This window comes from Phyllosticta citriasiana, assembly GCF_038021145.1.
Source record: "Phyllosticta citriasiana strain CBS 120426 chromosome Unknown IWZ02scaffold_20, whole genome shotgun sequence".
Lineage (NCBI taxonomy): Eukaryota > Fungi > Ascomycota > Dothideomycetes > Botryosphaeriales > Phyllostictaceae > Phyllosticta > Phyllosticta citriasiana.
Window position 1 is genome coordinate 396435 of NW_027117297.1, and position 16381 is coordinate 412815.

Below are 16381 nucleotides of genomic sequence, written 5' to 3' on the forward strand. Positions count from 1 at the left end.
GGGGATCATGCAGGTGATGCCATGCGAAGCATACATGTACACTGAGATGCCAAAAAGAAGCTTGCCATGATAAGTTTTCCACACGTGTGTCAGCATTGCATGGCGCCCCTCGCAACCAGTTGTCAAGCAGGACGTCCAGCGACTCTGCAAGGTTGGTTGGTTGGTTGGTTGGTTGGCTGGTTGGCTGGCTGGCTGGTTGGCTGCTCGATTAGACTTGCGGCGGCCCTCGGTGATGGTCGTGGAATTCTGCGGGCTCTTTCTTCTCTCGAACAATCTCGACGCCGCGCGCGGAATCCGCGAAAGCGACCGAAACTTTTGCGACGTTCAATCTTGCTGCCGTCTTGCCGAGATAACCCCTTTGGATCCGCACAATATAAGGTAGGTCTTTGGTGCATCGGTAGGTCTTTTCACGGCTTGTTTTTGCAAACACGACACGCTGACTAGTTTCTTGTCGTACACATCTCTACTTTTCCTTCTTGTCTGGCTGGGCTTCCCGCTTTGCTCGTAGCATGTGGTAGCATTGTACCAAATAGTCTCGCTCCAGAAAAAGACTGTCAAAACGTCAGCTCTGTCCTCTCATCAATGCGTCTCACAACTCACAGTCCTAATCCAAACACACCTGCCACACCACCCGCTGGCACGACTTCTCCAAGAACACCGTACTGAGGAAACAAGCCATTCGTCATCTTGAGCACAGGTGATGCCGAAACGGCCGCTGCGATGCTCAATCCTTTTGGCAGTGTAGCGAGGAAATCAAAATCCTGGCCCTGAGTTAGCAGAGCCCGAAAAGATTTGACTAGCAGGCAACTCACTTCACCATTGCGACCAAAATACTTTTTGATAAAGCTCAAGCCCCACACAATGCGCAACGCCATGTTGACGCAGTTTGCATACACCAGACCCTGGGCTCCCATTCTCAAAACCTGCAGAAACAGATATGCCGAGCCCGCGAAGCCTGCAAAGAAGAAACCCATGTAAAGTGACTGCGCACCGAGCTCCGCGTTGCTGGCAACCGAGGCGATGAATGCTTCAGTGACACCATTGAGGGCCAGCAACGGAATGTAGTAACAATAAGTTGCAAGCGTTTCTCCGGCCCCAGTCTCAGCCCACTTGGACCCAGCCACAAACTTGAGCAACAAAGGCGCCAGAGTCGGGCCCAGCCCGCAGGCGGCAAGAGAAATGAGGTTGTAGAGGTGGAGAATTGTCTCCAGCGTCTGCTTTGCTTGCCTCACTCCCTCCTTTGTCGGCTTCTGGGTTGAAGGCTGTACTGCGCAAAGCTTGGAGAAGAGGTTTCTGCTTGCCTCTTCAATGGGCTGGAATAGCATGCGAGCGATGAGGCCGCCGTAGTTGGATGCGAGGGCGTAGGCACCCTGGTCACGGAGAGTCGCCCATGAAGTGATGAGAATGGCATCTCCTTGGGTGAGGATATATTTGATGCTCGATTGCACAAACAGGCTGAGACTGAGTTTTAGAAGCGGTAGTTCATCTGAGTTGCTGTAGTCTTGTCAGGCACATTCCTCCAAGTGGAAAGTCATTATGCGACTTACCTCTTTTCTGGGAACTTGGGCAGCAGGGAAAACTTCTCTTTCTTGGCCACTGGAATTACTTTGATCAGATAGGTTGCGAGCAAAGCAACCGCATAAGCAAGCTGGCCGACGGCGAATGGCGATGCTCCAGGGTCACAGCCAGTCCTACTAGCCCAAATGGCAAAAGCACAAGTCGCAAAGCATCTGAGAATGGTTCCTGTACTTTCTGCAGAAGCTCTGACTTTGTACAAGAGGAGCTGCTGCGTTGATGTAAAGGCTGGCTCCGTAAACAGCTCAATGATGGTTGCATAGGCGTATATCCACAAGGACTGCCGAAAGTAGGCCACATCTGGAACTTGGGCTCGAAGCCACGCCCACGCCAGGATATGTGCAAGCGGCAATCCAAGCAGAATGGCCAGGTAAGACAGGTTGATGACGGTCTGGATCCCGGTTGCTTGTCTCTGCAGGGCAACTCTCAGACTTTCGCGAGAAAAGTAGACAACGGAAATGTTGAAGAGCTCTAGCTGAGCAGATATACCAAGCAGCTCCGGTGATAGATAGCGCAGCAAGACTTGGTTGACAGCAAAGGTAAGGAATCGAGACCCAACCTGAAGGAGGATCAGAAAGGTTGCCCCTTTCGCCGAGGCAGAGAGCACGGAGGACATGGCCGGATGACGGTCGAAGATGTGGGTCGCTACCGTTCAAGTGACTCCATCAGTCTGCACTCAGAATCGAATGAATGCAATCACTCAATTGGGATGGCTTTGTAGTGTGGAAAGTGGTGGTGAGCAGATGGTTCCGCTGTGGCCAGGTTGTTGCCAGCGGCCCGTGCACGATCTGCGCCAGGTTTGACCGTCTCGCCCGCCATCTTCCCTTCCAAACACCAACCCATCACTTTGGCGCCGCGTGTCGATGCTCCATCAAGGTGAGAATGCGAGGTCATATGTTTTGACTGTCTTTCGGATCATCCGAGTCAACACTCATGCTCGAGATCAATGCGAGGAGTGTCTCGACTGCTCCAGACTTTTACCGTCAACTTTGGAAGACACCCACCACACGACATCGGCTTCATAACTAGACCGGCTCGGTTGCTTAAACTTCTTTTCAAGATGATCCATTTTTAAGACACATCATTCCGAAAGTTTGGCGGCTGGCCCGGCTCGTTGAGCCGGAAAAGTGACCTGGGTCCATTCTTCCACCTCTACGGCACCAAAAATTTTCAAATGGGCAAGCAAAACCCACGCATCCAGAGTCGCTAGCGGAATGACTTCTCTCAATATCAGCCTACCTCGAACAGATCTCATAGCTTTGTAAATGATCTCTGAATCTGGTTTCCGGTCTTCTTTCTCGATAGTCAAGCAACGTCGCTTGGCAAGACTTGGCCCGATGAAATCCAGGCTCTTTGAAGCCTTAAATGTGACTTGATTCGGAATGGATCACCTGCAATTATTCTCGTATCAGGGACACTGCGAACACAATCGATCGCACCCTGAAAACAGTGACACCGAGGACCGAACAGTCGGCCAGTGCAACACAAGGGGGACCTTATCCCAGGTTGTCGCACTCGAAAACAGCAAACGAGCAGATGACTCGCCAGTCCAAAGGACAGGCCTACCGTTATTGATGTCATTTTCGCTCGGTGAAACTCTTAAACACCTTATTACGCGCCTTGTTCGGAAAGAAGACCGTAGTGAGAATTGGCTGTTATACCAAAGGGGCAAGGAGACAACTACCACTGCTCACTGCCGCACGGGATGCACTATATCACAGCTGCCGATGGCTCAAGACAGCCAATATTTCTGGTAGTACTGGGAAACCTTTTCATTTTGAACGTCATCTTCATTTCGCTGAGGTAGAGGCCCGAAGCGTCTTCCAGTCCTCTGCAAAGAAAATATGCTAATGAAGAAACCTAGGCTTTACTGCCGCATACGGCACATTGGAGAGGCAGGCAAGGATGACTACTGCATCTTGGCGGCTTTCCTTATTGCAGTTGGCATGAATGTGCAAAGTGTCGTGCACGTCACGTATGGCACGGGGTCAGCAGCATCCATGCAGCATGTCATCCTTTTTGACGCCTCTATTAACACTCTACCAGGACGCACATTGACACCATACCGCGAGAAAACTTTGTGACGATATACAAACACTGGTACGCTTACCAGCTGATCTATCCCCTCGCGCTATGCCTCGTCAAACAGAGCATCCTGATTCTCTACTACCGCATTTTCATCCACCAAAATCTGAGAACGTGGATCAAGGTGGTGGCGTGCTTCGTTCTGCTCGACACCGTCATCACAGAAATCGTCAACGTGAGCACTTCAACTTCTTCAGATTCTAGGCCGAGTCCGCTGCTGACGTCCAGCGCGTACCTCAAAAGATCTTTGAATGCTCGCACCCGTCGCGAGCATGGGACGTCGACGAATTCCCCAGAGGCTGCATCAACCTCGAAGCGGCATATTTTGCGCGGTCCGGCACCGCCATTCTGACCGACTTGGTCATTATGATACTGCCGATGCCTGTGCTGGCGAAGCTGCAAATTCCAAAGCGAAGACGAGGTGGGAGCTTCCCGGACTTGCTTTGCCGCTCGCCACAATCTCTCTCACTAATTGATTGCGTCATCCAGTCGCCGTCATTGGCATATTCCTCATCGGCAGCCTCTCCCTCTGCGCCTCCATCGCCCGCTTGATCGCCATACACGACTGGAGCGTCTCCAACGACCCGTCATACACGGCCATCTGGGTCAGTCTCCCCGCCCGCTCCTCTCCCAGTCCTCCACTTCCTCTTCTTCTTCTTCCCCTCCCAACACAGCCCTGTCCCCCTGGCCTAACCTAACCCACCACTCACTCATGCAGATCCTCCTCTGGAGCCACATCGAAGTCCAAGTCGCCATCTGCACCGCCTGCGCCATCACACTGCGCCCCATCTTCCGCAAAGTGTCATCACTAAGCGAATCGACGTCGCCGACGCCGACGACGTACTACTACACGACGTCGTCGCGCAGCCGCTCGACAAAATCGAGCCAGCAGCCTGTATTGACGGGCGCCGGCGGCGGCGGTGGTGGTCTGCTTTCGTTGGCCACGCCCGTCTCAAGCTCCGGCTCGCAGTGCAGGAGAAGGTCGAGCACGACGATGGGCGCCGAGGCGCTTAACGTTGTTGCGATGAGCGAGGTGGGTGGAAAGGCGACGAGAGAGGCGCAGCGGGAGTCGGTTGTTGGCTTGGAAGTGCGTGTTGTTGATGGGTTGGGGGATGGCGGTAAGTTTGAGTGATGATGCGGTGGCTGGCGAGCTTAGGTGATGGTGGTAAGGGGCAAGTGAACAGAGAGCTTTCTGAATCTTTCGGGGGGAGTCAGAAGGAAAACGTACAGGCGTCATATTTTTCGAGGGAAAGATGTGAGAATTCACGTGAGGCTTTGGCTAGGCATGCAAGTCACCACCCCCGCGGAAGAATCTTGCACAAGAGGAACAGATTCTGAAGAAGCAATCTAGCGCGTATCTATCCAATGGAAAGTACAGAGAAAATATACAAAGAGCACCCTAACCCCGCCCATGCGAAACCCATCCCATTTTTCAACGCCAGCTCAAGCGCATCAATCAGCTCGAGCGCAACTTTTCATCCACATTTTCCCCGACCGTCCAGACTCAACCGACGGGCATGAGCACGTCAAAAGCGCCCGTGCCAACCTTGCTAAGCTTACCAACAACAATGCGCGCCGACGGGTTCTCCAGCAAATCCTCATCCTCCTCCATGACGGCGTCCTTCAAGAAACCGACGGTCGTCTCGAAGCTCATCTTCATGAAGGGCGACGGGTTGCTCTTCATGCCCATGCGGTTGAAGGCCGTGTAGCCGCCGCCGCGCGTCATGGTGTCGGCGATGAGGTTGAGGTGCCGGTTGTCGACCGAGATGCCGTGGCCGCCGAAGACGGCGTTCATCTCGCGCACGATCGTCGCCCGCGCCGCCTCGACGCCGTAGTTCTCGAGCACTTGGACAATGTCGTTGGTGAAGATTTTGTTGGGCTCGATCACCTCGCAGAATTCCCACATGGCCTTGAGGTCGACGCCTTCGGTGAGGATCGTGTTGACTTCCTTTCCGTTGACCTTTTCGGTCGTGGCGAGACAGCCGTTGAGGTCACCGCACGACTGGATGACGGCGTCGTGACAGGCGGTCTCGACGAGGTGGAGCATGAGCAGCTTGGCCGTCGAGACGTCGTACTCGAAGACAATCTCGCACCATTGGCCATTGTCGTCGTCAAACTTGAAAGACGCAACGTCCTGGACCTTCTCCTTAATCCGCAGCTCCCTCTCGGCCTTGGAGTTCTTGCTCTTCTTGCCCGTGTCCTCGTCCTCGTCCTCATCTTCAGAGTCGCTGGTGCTCCTTGAACGGCTCTTGGGATCCTCGTCCTCGGAATCTGGCGTAGCGTCTCTCTCGCGGGTCTGCTTTTCGATGGCGGCCTCGTCGTCATCGGGCTTTGCGTAAGAGGCATTTTCAGAGCGGTTGGCCCTCTGCTTCGAGTTTGTGGCATCGCCATCGTCGTCATCATCTTCATCGTCATCGCCCTTACCACCCTCACCTTCCAGCCGCGACTGTTGTTGCTCGATAACCCCCGCAGACTCTCCAATATCCGGCAAGGCGTCGGTCTTGGCGGCGGCCTTGAGAGTCTTTTCCTCGCCCTTCTTCTTCAACTCGGCGCGGATGATCTTCTGCAACCGGGGAAGGAATTTCCGCTCAATTGTCCTCTCGACGTCCTTGACGGTAATGGCATACTCCTTGCAGTACTCCTCGGCAGGGAACAAGTTGAGGCGAATCTTGTAAATCTTGGCCGTCTTGTAGCCAACGCCCTTGCCCACCATCTCATTGACCGTGACGTCGTCAATGATCTCAGAGAGACTGAGCCTGCTGATGCCCTTGGCAAACCTCTCACCTTCTTCTTTCTTGAGTTCAGGGTTGAGGTACAAGGTCATGGAAGGCGTTCCGATCTTTGCACTTGCAGTCATGACAATTTCACGCAGACGAGGAATACCAAGCGTGACGTTCTTTGCCGAGTGACCAGCCAAGTGGAAAGTGTTGAGTGTCATCTGGGTCGATGGCTCACCCACGGATTGGCCAGCAACAACACCAACGGCTTCTCCAGGCTCAACGATTGACTTGAGATACTTTGCATCAAGGGCAGCATCAAAGGTCTTGCGTTGGATGCCGTCGACCCCTTGCTTCTTGTTCTTAATGAGCCTATCGGGGTTGTCTTCAACGTACTAAAGCCTCGTTAGCAATATTCCAATGTCTTGTGCTGGACCTGCTTGCCTTCTTCTTCGCCTGGAAGAATCGTTCAGACGTGCTACCAGGTTGTGTTGCTGGGGGATAAATCGAGGTGGCAGGGTCCATCACAGCCAAGTCTCCCGTCTTCCTGTAGCTCTTGGTGGCGAGTTTGTTGTAGTCGCCAACTTCGTCGTTCAACATACGCGCGAAATGGCCTCCTAAGTTCAAAGAGTGGATGACAGACTGGAAGTTTTCTGCGGTAAACTTGAAGTCCATCATGTACTTCTCCTTGGTGGTGTCGATACCATCTTCACCGTACAAGAACTGGACAACACTCCCGTCTGAGTCACGTACAGATGTGTCGTATTCGACCTTCAAACCTTCCATTCCCTTGATTACGCAGCGCTGAAGGTAACCAGAACGCGACGTCTTGACAGCAGTATCGATCAAACCCTCACGACCAGCCATGGTGTGGAAGTAGTACTCCTGAGGCCGGATACCAGTCAAGAAGCGGTCGACGATGTAGCCGCCAGCCCGGACACTAGACTCGAAGGGCTTGAAACACGGCAAAGTTTTTCCGCTGACCATTGTAGGCACACGACGTCCTTCCAAAACCTGCTGGCCGAGATTGCAAGAAATGAGGTTGGCGTTGACTTGAGAACCCTTGGCACCAGAACCAGTCATAGACTGCATCTGGTTCTTTGGGAACGGCTTGATCAACCCGGCAGGAAGACATGCTTTCGTGACCTCGGAGGATAGCCCGGCAGTGGCTTGGTTGGTAAGTTGATCAAGACCGTGCTGCTTCGAGTCGTCGCGCAAGACGCCTTCCAATCTTCTAAGCAGCTCGGGGCTCGTCGAAGTCGGATTGCTGTTTTCTAATGAGACATACTTGGAGGCAACCTCAAGACCGACCTTCTCGGCGCCCAGGAGGATCTTCCGGCGTGTCTTTTCTCCTTCTGCTGTAAGCACAAGATCTTCAACACCGCAAGAAAATGCCCTCATATGCAGCAGCTTTGTGAGCATTCTGCCCAACGCGCTCAAAAGCCTACCGGCAGCGGTGTGGCCGTAAGCCTCGTAGACGGCATTGACAAACCCTCCACTGGCAGGACCAATCTGCTTCTTATCCATTATTCCACAGAGAAGCTCGCCGTCTTTGAAGAGAACGTTCTGTTCTTCCGAGCCCTTGCCCCACCGGTCTGCCGCAGTTGTGGATTTGGAGTGGAGTGTCAGACCAGCGTGTGTCTCGGGCTGGATATTCTTCAACACAGTGGTAATTAGCTGCTTCCCCGTCCACAGTGGTCTAGGTTTCCGGATTGCCGGCGGCACAGTCAAGAGCCTGCCTGAAGTGGTGTGGTTGTCCTCGGGTCTCAAGCAAGCATACAGTAGCTGGTGGTAGTCGTCGCGCGTGAAAAAGGTATCCTTGTTGGTCAGAGACACACCCATGGAGATATGATCCTGAATCAGACCACGCAAAGGTGCACCTGCAGTGGCAGAGAGATACTGATGGTCGGTGTCTGCAATGGTCGCAGCTTCAGCCCGCGCAAGCTCATTTTGTGGAAAGTGCATGTTCATTTCGTCACCGTCAAAGTCGGCGTTGTAGGTGTTGCAATTGGCGTAGTGCATGCGAATCGTCTTTTCTCCCGGGAGAACCCTGGCTCGGTGACACATCATGGAAGGCTTGTGAAGCGTAGGCTGACGGTTCATAATGACGACATCTCCGTTATTGAGATGCCGATAGACCTTCTTGTTTCTTGCACCATTGACCCTGGTACTAGACGGTGCCAGAAGCTGGTTTGCGAGCGCGGTCCGCTCCTCATGATTCTTGCGTTCCAAGTTGATGACGGAGCCATCCTCGTTCTCGATGGCCGAGGCACCGGGCCACTTAAAAGGTCCATTTATGACAGCTTCCTTCAATTCGTAAAAGTTGTGGTTGGTAACCGGCTCGGGGTATGTCAGCTTCATGGCGAAGACTGGAGGGACACCGATTTCGTTCGTCTCGATGTTTGGATCTGGAGAAATGACACTGCGGGCCGCGAAGTTGACACGCTTTCCCATCATGTTCTTGCGGAAAAGACCCTCCTTCTTCTCCAGCTTTTGCTTGATACCATCCTCATTCTTCTTGCCGGCGGCACCTTGGATCGGGTTGCGGTCGCGATCAATGAGAGAGTTGACACCATCCTGTAACTTGACAATGTTGTTCTGGAGGTCGCTGTAGCTCCTGGGCTCCTTGCCAGACTCGGTGGCGCCTCTCTTAATGTCCCCAATGATTGTTCCAACGTCCTGGCAAATTTGCAAAATGTTTTTGTAGAGGCTGTTCATTTGGGCTTCGGCAATGTCTTGACCAGTCTTGGCTTCTGGACGATATCTGGTCGGCGGGACGCAAAGAGTCTTGATGAAGAACATGTCGGGTGTTATTTTTCCAGTCTTTTTAGCGCGGGTCCGCGGTCCATAGACGAGGCTCAAAATTTCCTGCTCCTTCTCAAACAGCCGCTCCAGAAAAGCCTTGATTTCAGAAGTGGTAACATAGGTTTGTCCGGGCTCCCCGTGGTCTTTGGACTTCTTCGAGGCCGATACCGTTGCCGCTTCTGCTGCGATCGCCGTCCCATCCGCAATTTCCTCGTCGACATCCATCGATTCGCCATCTTCCTCCTCCTCCTCTTCCTCTTCGAGCTCCGTAGCGCCCATGTCTGCGACACCTTCGTCCATGTCCATAGCGTCTCCCTTGTGTTTGTTCTTGAGAGCCAGTTGGCGCCTTTGCCGATTCGCATCCTCGACGATGGGGTTCTTAATCTTCATTCCCTTTTGGATCATGACAGACTTGTCCTTGGGGCTCAGAGCTTTTTTGAAAATCTTGACGTAGCGGTCTTTTCTGAACGATGGACTGACTCCGCCACAGTTTCCGCACTTTCTGTTCTTGTTAATGTCGAGCAGAAAGCTCTTGATGAGGAGCCTTCGCGCCTCAGAGATGGCCTCTGTCTTTTCTGTCGACCACTCGGATCTCTTCCTGCCTCCGATGGCCTTGAGAGCCCGCTTGAAGAGTGCTTCTCGTTTCTTCATGATATCACTCTTCGCGGCATCACTGTCGTCCGATTCCACGTCTTCGCCCTCTTCTTTCGGGTCCTTCTTCTCCGATTCGACTTTCATCTCGTGGATTTCATGTTCTGTATTCAAAAGACCGTATCGCAGGGCCTTGAGCCTGAGCGTATACTCGTGTGTCAGGACTCGAGGCATCTTCAGGCCGTAGCAATATTGACACTGGGACCGGACAAGGCGGAGCAGTTGATCCATGTAGGTTGGGTGGTAAACCGGGACAGGCAGTTCGATATGGCCACAGTGACCGGGACAGTCGCGGGTGAGGTTGCATGTCGAGCATCTATGCAGGTGTTAGCAGGCTTTCTGTGAGTCCCGCTAGCACGGCATATGCCCTGAGCAAGCTCTCGAGTGAGGACAAGACTGACAGATTGTCAAGGAATGCGCCGAGAGCAGCATCGTATAATCCACCGGGGGTCGGGTGAAGTAGATTGTCGAAAGTAACAGGGTTCGTCACTCTCTTGACCGAGAGAGCGCGGATCTCCTCAGATGTGAGGAAGCCGAACTCGACGCCCGCGATGGACGACGAGACGGGCTCCGCAATGTTCATACCGAGCGCGGAGGGCATCTTGTGCTCGGTACTGGAGTTGACGGGAAGAGGGAGCGCGCAATCGATCGCGCTTGGAGGTTCAGAGCGCAAAAGACGCGCCTCTGAGCGCCAAAAATTTGGGCGAGCTTCAACGTCCGTGCGTTGCGTCAAGGCGGTGTGGGTGGTTCTGCCGTTGGGCGGTGTGAACTCACGACGGCCTGTCGTGGTTTCGCTCTGCCAACACGGAGGTCTGACGAACAACTGCGCGTCTCCCGCGCCAAATCTCGACTCCCTCCCACCCCTCTTCTTCTTCCGTGCCCAACATGGTTGAGAAACGCCCTTATCCTGAGAATGGGGACTCTCAAGCCGACAGCAAACGACCCAGATCGAACAACGCCTCACCCGCACCACCAGCTACTGGATCGAGCAGACCGGACATCTCCAAGGCCGTAGCCGAAGCTCGCGCACGCGCCGCCGCGGTCAGAGCAAAGTTGGAAGCCCAGAGAAACGGCGGCTCAGCTTCTCCCTCGCCAGCTCCTCCAAGCGCCGTCGCATCACCACCGCCAGCGGCACCGGCGCAGAGCGCTGCCGAGGCCGCTCGGGCAAAGATCGATGCCATGAAGGCTCGAGTGGCTCGAGTGGCCGCTGCCACGAAGAAGGCTTCTACACCAACTCCGCCTGCGCCCTCGTGGCAGCCTCCTCAGTATGAAGAGGACACTTCGAAAGCTCGCGGTGGGTTGAACATTGGCCTGCACCCAGCGCTGATGGGGGATTCCGCCCAGGGTGCTGGCTCAAAGGGGAGCAAGTCCATGCAGCCTAAATTTGCAACCACAATGGCAAACAGAAGGACCGAGTCTCCTGGATCGAAACAAAACAAGAAGCAGTTGGATCTGAGTGGGCCGAGCATGGAGGAGCTCAAGAAGAACCCTTACTTTGACCCGAACATTGGAAGTGCACCGACGGGAAGAGAGAGAAAGTCCAAACAGTTGGTGTTCAATCAAAAGGGCAAGTTCATCCAGCAGGCCAATGCCTTGAGGCGTCAGGAACATTTGGAGCAGATGAAAAAGAGGATTGCGGAGCAGGCGAAGAAGGTTGGACTAGACGAAGACAATGAAAAGGCATTTCTTGTGTCTGCTCCCCCAGAAGTCGAATGGTGGGATGAAGGCCTCGTTGATGGAGCTTACGACCTCGAAAAGGCCAAAATTGATACCCCGGATTCCATCATCACGCACTACATTCAGCATCCCGTCCTCTTGGAGCCTCCGCAAGACAAGAATGCACCCGCACCCAAACCATTACCTCTAACATCCAAGGAGCAAGCGAAGCTGCGTCGCCAGCGTCGCATGGCCGAGCATAAAGAGCAACAAGCCAAGATCCGTCTGGGTCTGGAGCCACCGCCTCCTCCCAAGGTCAAGAAGAGCAACCTCATGCGTGTACTCGGCGAACAAGCCGTCAAAGACCCCACTGCAGTCGAGGCACGCGTCAACCGCGAGATTGCCGAACGAGCGGCAAAGCACGAAACCGAGAATCACGAGCGTGCCCTAACCAAGGAGCAACGCCACGAGAAGCTCGAGCAGCAGCAAGCCGGCGACGCGGCCAAGGGCATAACGTGCTGCGTGTTCAAAGTGGATAGCCTCGCGTACGGCAAGCACCGGTACCAAGTCGACATCAACGCCAAGCAAAACGCACTCACGGGTGTCACGGTGCTGCACCCCAAATTCAACCTGGTCATCGTCGAGGGTGGCGCGCACTCGATCAAAAACTACAAGAAGCTCATGCTGCACCGCATCAAGTGGACCGAGAACGCGCTGCCGACGAGCGAGCGCCAGCAGGAAGCGTCGGCGCGCGGCGGTGGCGACGCCGAGCAGCAGCAGCCGTGGCTCTCGGCGACCGACGACCGCGGCCAGCTCAAGGACTTGAGCGGCAATCGCTGCGTCCTGGTCTGGGAGGGCCAGGAGAAGCAACGCGCGTTTCCTAGGTGGATGGGCGCTAGGACCTGCGAGACGGACACTGACGCCAAGGATGCGTTGACCAAGGCTAAGATGGAGAATATGTGGACGCTGGCTAAGACGATGCAGGATGAATTTGCGGCTTGAGATGTGGCGAGGAGCGAATTTAAGTAGGTAGAGTGCCGGGTCGATTGAGGCTCATTGAATGAATGCATGATTGGCAACAGGTTTCTTCTTGAGTTAAGAGTGTGTTCCCGCTCGATCTTTCACCGGGAAAACTATTCAAAAGTCTCCATAGGTAGCCGTCTGGAGTCAAATCGCCCAGTGGCGGCACTTGTGAGTTGTCCAGCACAAAGTAGACGCTCACAGGGAAACGAAAAAAAAAAAAAAAAAAAAAGATCTACCCGATTCTACGCCGTGTAACAAACCGAAAGTACGTCCGCTTCAACGCCGTCCTCTCGCGGCCATGCGTTTGGACCATCAAGAATGTGGATGCGTGTGAACATTGACTTGGCCACTCTCTCACAACAGCAGCCGAGCTTGAAGTGTCAAAGCCAGAAACGACAAAAGGATTATGATTGGTATATTAAGTCCCCGCAAGCAATCATGCCTCCCAACCCTTTTCCATCTTTTCCCGTCTATCCACCCCACCACCCTTCCATCCCATCCATTCATCCACCATCAATCCAAGCGACGTCATTAGATATTCAAATATCCATCCAACCATTCCACCCATACATCCCACCCATTTTTGATATTGTTGTTGATGTTCCGATGCAGGTCCAGCAATCCGAAGCGTTGTTCTCCAACAGCAGCGAGTCAATCAGTCGGTCAGTCGTCAAACGAAGACGACGACGACCTCCACCACCATCACCACAAGCGCTCAAACAAGCTCCAACTGCGGGCGCATCGGTACTTGTCGGCGAAAAAGGAAGACCGCAATCTCACCAGAGCAGTCGAGAAGACTGGATGCGTCCGCACGGCGCCTCCCTCTCACAGACACGAGCCGTGCGTCCGACATCCAAGCCAAAACCGAAAAAAAGGAAGACAAAAGAGAAAGGAGAATCTTGACGGGGAGCAAAAAAAAAAAAAAAAAAACAAACAAACACAAAATGTCTATGTGTGGATGCCCCCCATACGCAAGCATACAATCAAGTGAGCAAGCAAGCATAAATGCGCAAGACGCACCAACACGCAACGCGCCTGCTCTCTTCTATCCCGCCCACCTTCTATAAACCCAAACAAATGAAAATTCAAAAGCGGCAAACAAGACTCCTGGAAATGCAGCAACGGAACCGTATATGAACACCTTTTGGTTTTAACTTTCGGAGGAGTTTGAGTCGGATGATTCTATTCTCAGTCGGGTCGTTGTCATTCGTTGGGTGTTTTTTTTGTACAAGCGGAGAGGAGAGGAGAGGAGAGAGCCGGCAGCGGTGGACTGTTCAAGTCGGCGGGGGGGGTTTTTTTTTTCGGATTGCGATTTTCCTTTCACGTTGGGCTGTTTTCCCTTCGCTTTTCGGCTTGGCTGTAGGACATCGCCGCGGCCGCCCGATCATTACTTATGAACGGGTTCCGGGCGGTGATTGCTAAAAGCGAGAAATGTCTCTCCCGAACGCCCAGTTGACGAACCTGGAAAATGACGTGTGTTAGCCGGTTGAATCAGAATGTGGTGAGGCACCAAATGAGCATGCGGACACGCGATGCCGAAACATGTAGTCTTTGAGACAAAAAAGTGAAGAACTTACCAGTAGAGCGGGATGAGGATCTTGTTGCGGATGCTGACGGCCCTGGTCAGGTAGGCACCACGCCAGATGAACCACGCAGCGCGGCCGGAAATGTGGCCACCGCCGCCGCTCTGCATAATGGCGCGCCAGTTGCCCAGGTACGCCATGACACCCATGTTGTTCCAACGGAAGCCCTTGCCCTGGTCCACGGCCTCTTCTCCCTTGTTCAGCTGCTTGGCGAGCCACTTGCCCTTCTGGTATGCCACCTGCGCCGTAGCCGGGTACATGGTGCCCTCGACAACGGCACAGTCGCCAATGGCGTAGACGTCCTTGAGTATGGCGCGAGTCGACGTCTCGTCGTCGCTTTCTGGCTCGAGGATCATGCGCAGCTGGTTGTTGGTGATGACGGCGCCGCTACGCGGGTGCTTCTTGACCATCCAGCTTTCGACACCCTTGTCGGATCCTTTGAGTTCAACTCTTGTAGCGGGCAGGTCGTTGACGCGCGACAGAGCCTTCTTGACAAAGGGGTTCATCATGAGTCCAGTACTCCAGACGACCATACCGACGCCGATTTCTCCCTCTTGCCTGACCTTGAGCGTGTAGCAGCCCCTGGGGTCCTTGATACCCTTCTGGTTGGAAGGAACACCAGTGCGGAGCTCCTCGACGTGGTGGGAGGTCTTAATGTCGATTCCATCTCTCCTGAAAACGTTCATGGCGTACTTGCCAAGGTTCTCGTCGAACATGGACAAGACCTTGGACGCAACGTCGTAGACCGTAATCTTGTAGTACGACATCAGTTCGGGGTAAAGGTTGGCCAAATCCTCCTGGATAATGTCGTGTAGCTCTGCGGAAAACTCGATACCCGTGGGACCACCACCAACGACGGCAAAGTTGAGCAAATTCCTGCGCATCTGATCCGAGGTCGTGGGCAGAGCGGCCGTCTCGAAGCCTGCGCATCGTCAGAATTCGCTCCATATCGATTTGTTCGGTGAAACTCACACTCCAGAATGCGGTTCCTGATCCTCCTGGCATCACCAACGTCCTTCAAAAAGTATGCGTTCTCCTTGACACCTGGCGTATTGAATGTTTGGCTGTAGCAGCCAACGGACATGATCATCTTGTCATATGACAGGTTGAACAAGTCGCCCTTCTTGGCCTCCTCGGCCTTTTCCAGTGCTCTCTGCTCGCCAGTCTTGTTCTCATGGCGGTCTGCCGTCAACGCCATGCCCTGCGAAGGGTCATCCACCGCCTCTTCAATCACAATCTTCTTCCTCTTGAAGTCGATCGAGTCGGCCCATCCCTGAAAAAATTTGATGTCGGTCTGCTTGCTGCGAACAGGCTCCAACGCGGTGCGGAATTCGAGAGTGCCAACCGAGGTCGAGGCGAGAAGGGGAGTAAAAACAAAGTATGAACGGGGAGAAACGACAACGACCTGGTACTTTTTGGGGTCGAGTCGGCGCGCGGTAGTGTAACCACCCCAGCCTGTTGAATCGTACTTGTGAGCCTTCTATTCGCGAGTCGTGTCCCGGGCCATTGGCACCAGGAAGAATCAGGGGTATCACGAAGGGAGCGTACCGGAACCGAGGACTACTACTCTTTCTCTGTCTGGACAGCCAGTCAGCTCCAAGCGCTCGAGTTTTTGAGAAAAAAAGGGTTCGCACCCTCTTTTTGCGCATCCAGTGCCTCGACCGAAATGCTCCTCCGCTGCCCCCGTTGTGCGGCCAGGCGCGAGGGTGCGCCATAGGCCAGCTTGCCCATGCGGGCGCGCTGCAAAGCAATGGACATTGCTTCTGTAAAAACCGAAATCTGAAGCGCTCAACTGGCAAATTCAAAACTGCTAGAAAATGTAAAACGTCGGCAATATTGTTCGCAGCGCCTTTCTAGGATTGGTCGCTCTTAAGCCAGAATGACGTATGGCGGCGTGCGGATGTGCCGGGGCGAGTCAGGGAGGAGGAATCCGGAGGCGGCAACGGAAAGGTCGGATTCCGGAGCGTCGCTGCACGGAGGATAACGGCTACCTACGAGCGCCAGCAGCGAGAGCAGTGACAGAAGTCAAGACGAAGAGGAGAACCTCGGGTTGTGGTTGTCGTAATGTTGGATGTCGTGGGTGAAGGGGACGAAAACGAAACGGAGGCGTCGTCCCAAAATTTTTTTTTTTTTTTAACCGACAAGCGCAACAAAAAAGGTATGTAGCGTAGCGTAGCGTAGCAGGCCCCGCGGCAGGCGCCGTAGGGCTTCCTAGATTTATACGCGATTTTCAGCCAGCCCCTACGACCAAGTCCCTCAGCCAAAGAGGACCGGCGAAGCTCGGAG

General features: G+C 54.0%; 5 protein-coding genes across 5 annotated transcripts; 2 read left to right on the forward strand and 3 right to left on the reverse strand.

Annotated features, from left to right (window-relative positions):
* Window positions 1-193: 193 nt before the first annotated feature.
* Window positions 194-2299, reverse strand: IWZ02DRAFT_148531 (Rft protein-domain-containing protein). The gene is made up of 4 exons (XM_066761884.1): window positions 1548-2299; window positions 813-1494; window positions 601-761; window positions 194-551 (listed from the first exon to the last, which is right to left on the reverse strand). The coding sequence occupies exons 1-4, from the start codon at window positions 2189-2191 to the stop codon at window positions 464-466; spliced, it is 1575 nt and encodes a 524-aa protein (XP_066618032.1). The 5' UTR covers window positions 2192-2299; the 3' UTR covers window positions 194-463.
* Window positions 2300-3060: 761 nt separating this feature from the next.
* IWZ02DRAFT_465018 (uncharacterized protein) lies at window positions 3061-5001 on the forward strand. The gene is made up of 6 exons (XM_066768435.1): window positions 3061-3378; window positions 3440-3562; window positions 3622-3835; window positions 3904-4081; window positions 4150-4265; window positions 4379-5001. Exons 1-6 carry the CDS (start codon window positions 3281-3283, stop codon window positions 4790-4792), a joined length of 1143 nt encoding a protein of 380 aa, XP_066618033.1. The 5' UTR covers window positions 3061-3280; the 3' UTR covers window positions 4793-5001.
* Window positions 5002-10482, reverse strand: IWZ02DRAFT_465020 (DNA-directed RNA polymerase-like protein I subunit). The gene is made up of 3 exons (XM_066768436.1): window positions 10235-10482; window positions 6822-10149; window positions 5002-6772 (listed from the first exon to the last, which is right to left on the reverse strand). The coding sequence occupies exons 1-3, from the start codon at window positions 10432-10434 to the stop codon at window positions 5165-5167; spliced, it is 5136 nt and encodes a 1711-aa protein (XP_066618034.1). The 5' UTR covers window positions 10435-10482; the 3' UTR covers window positions 5002-5164.
* Window positions 10483-10638: 156 nt separating this feature from the next.
* Window positions 10639-12738, forward strand: IWZ02DRAFT_427961 (U4/U6 small nuclear ribonucleoprotein). Its single transcript, XM_066765931.1, has one exon. It carries the CDS (start codon window positions 10719-10721, stop codon window positions 12489-12491), a length of 1773 nt encoding a protein of 590 aa, XP_066618035.1. The 5' UTR covers window positions 10639-10718; the 3' UTR covers window positions 12492-12738.
* Window positions 12739-13672: 934 nt separating this feature from the next.
* IWZ02DRAFT_148586 (pyridine nucleotide-disulfide oxidoreductase-domain-containing protein) lies at window positions 13673-16151 on the reverse strand. The gene is made up of 5 exons (XM_066761885.1): window positions 15730-16151; window positions 15644-15673; window positions 15068-15550; window positions 14090-15017; window positions 13673-13973 (listed from the first exon to the last, which is right to left on the reverse strand). The coding sequence occupies exons 1-5, from the start codon at window positions 15851-15853 to the stop codon at window positions 13931-13933; spliced, it is 1608 nt and encodes a 535-aa protein (XP_066618036.1). The 5' UTR covers window positions 15854-16151; the 3' UTR covers window positions 13673-13930.
* Window positions 16152-16381: the final 230 nt, after the last annotated feature.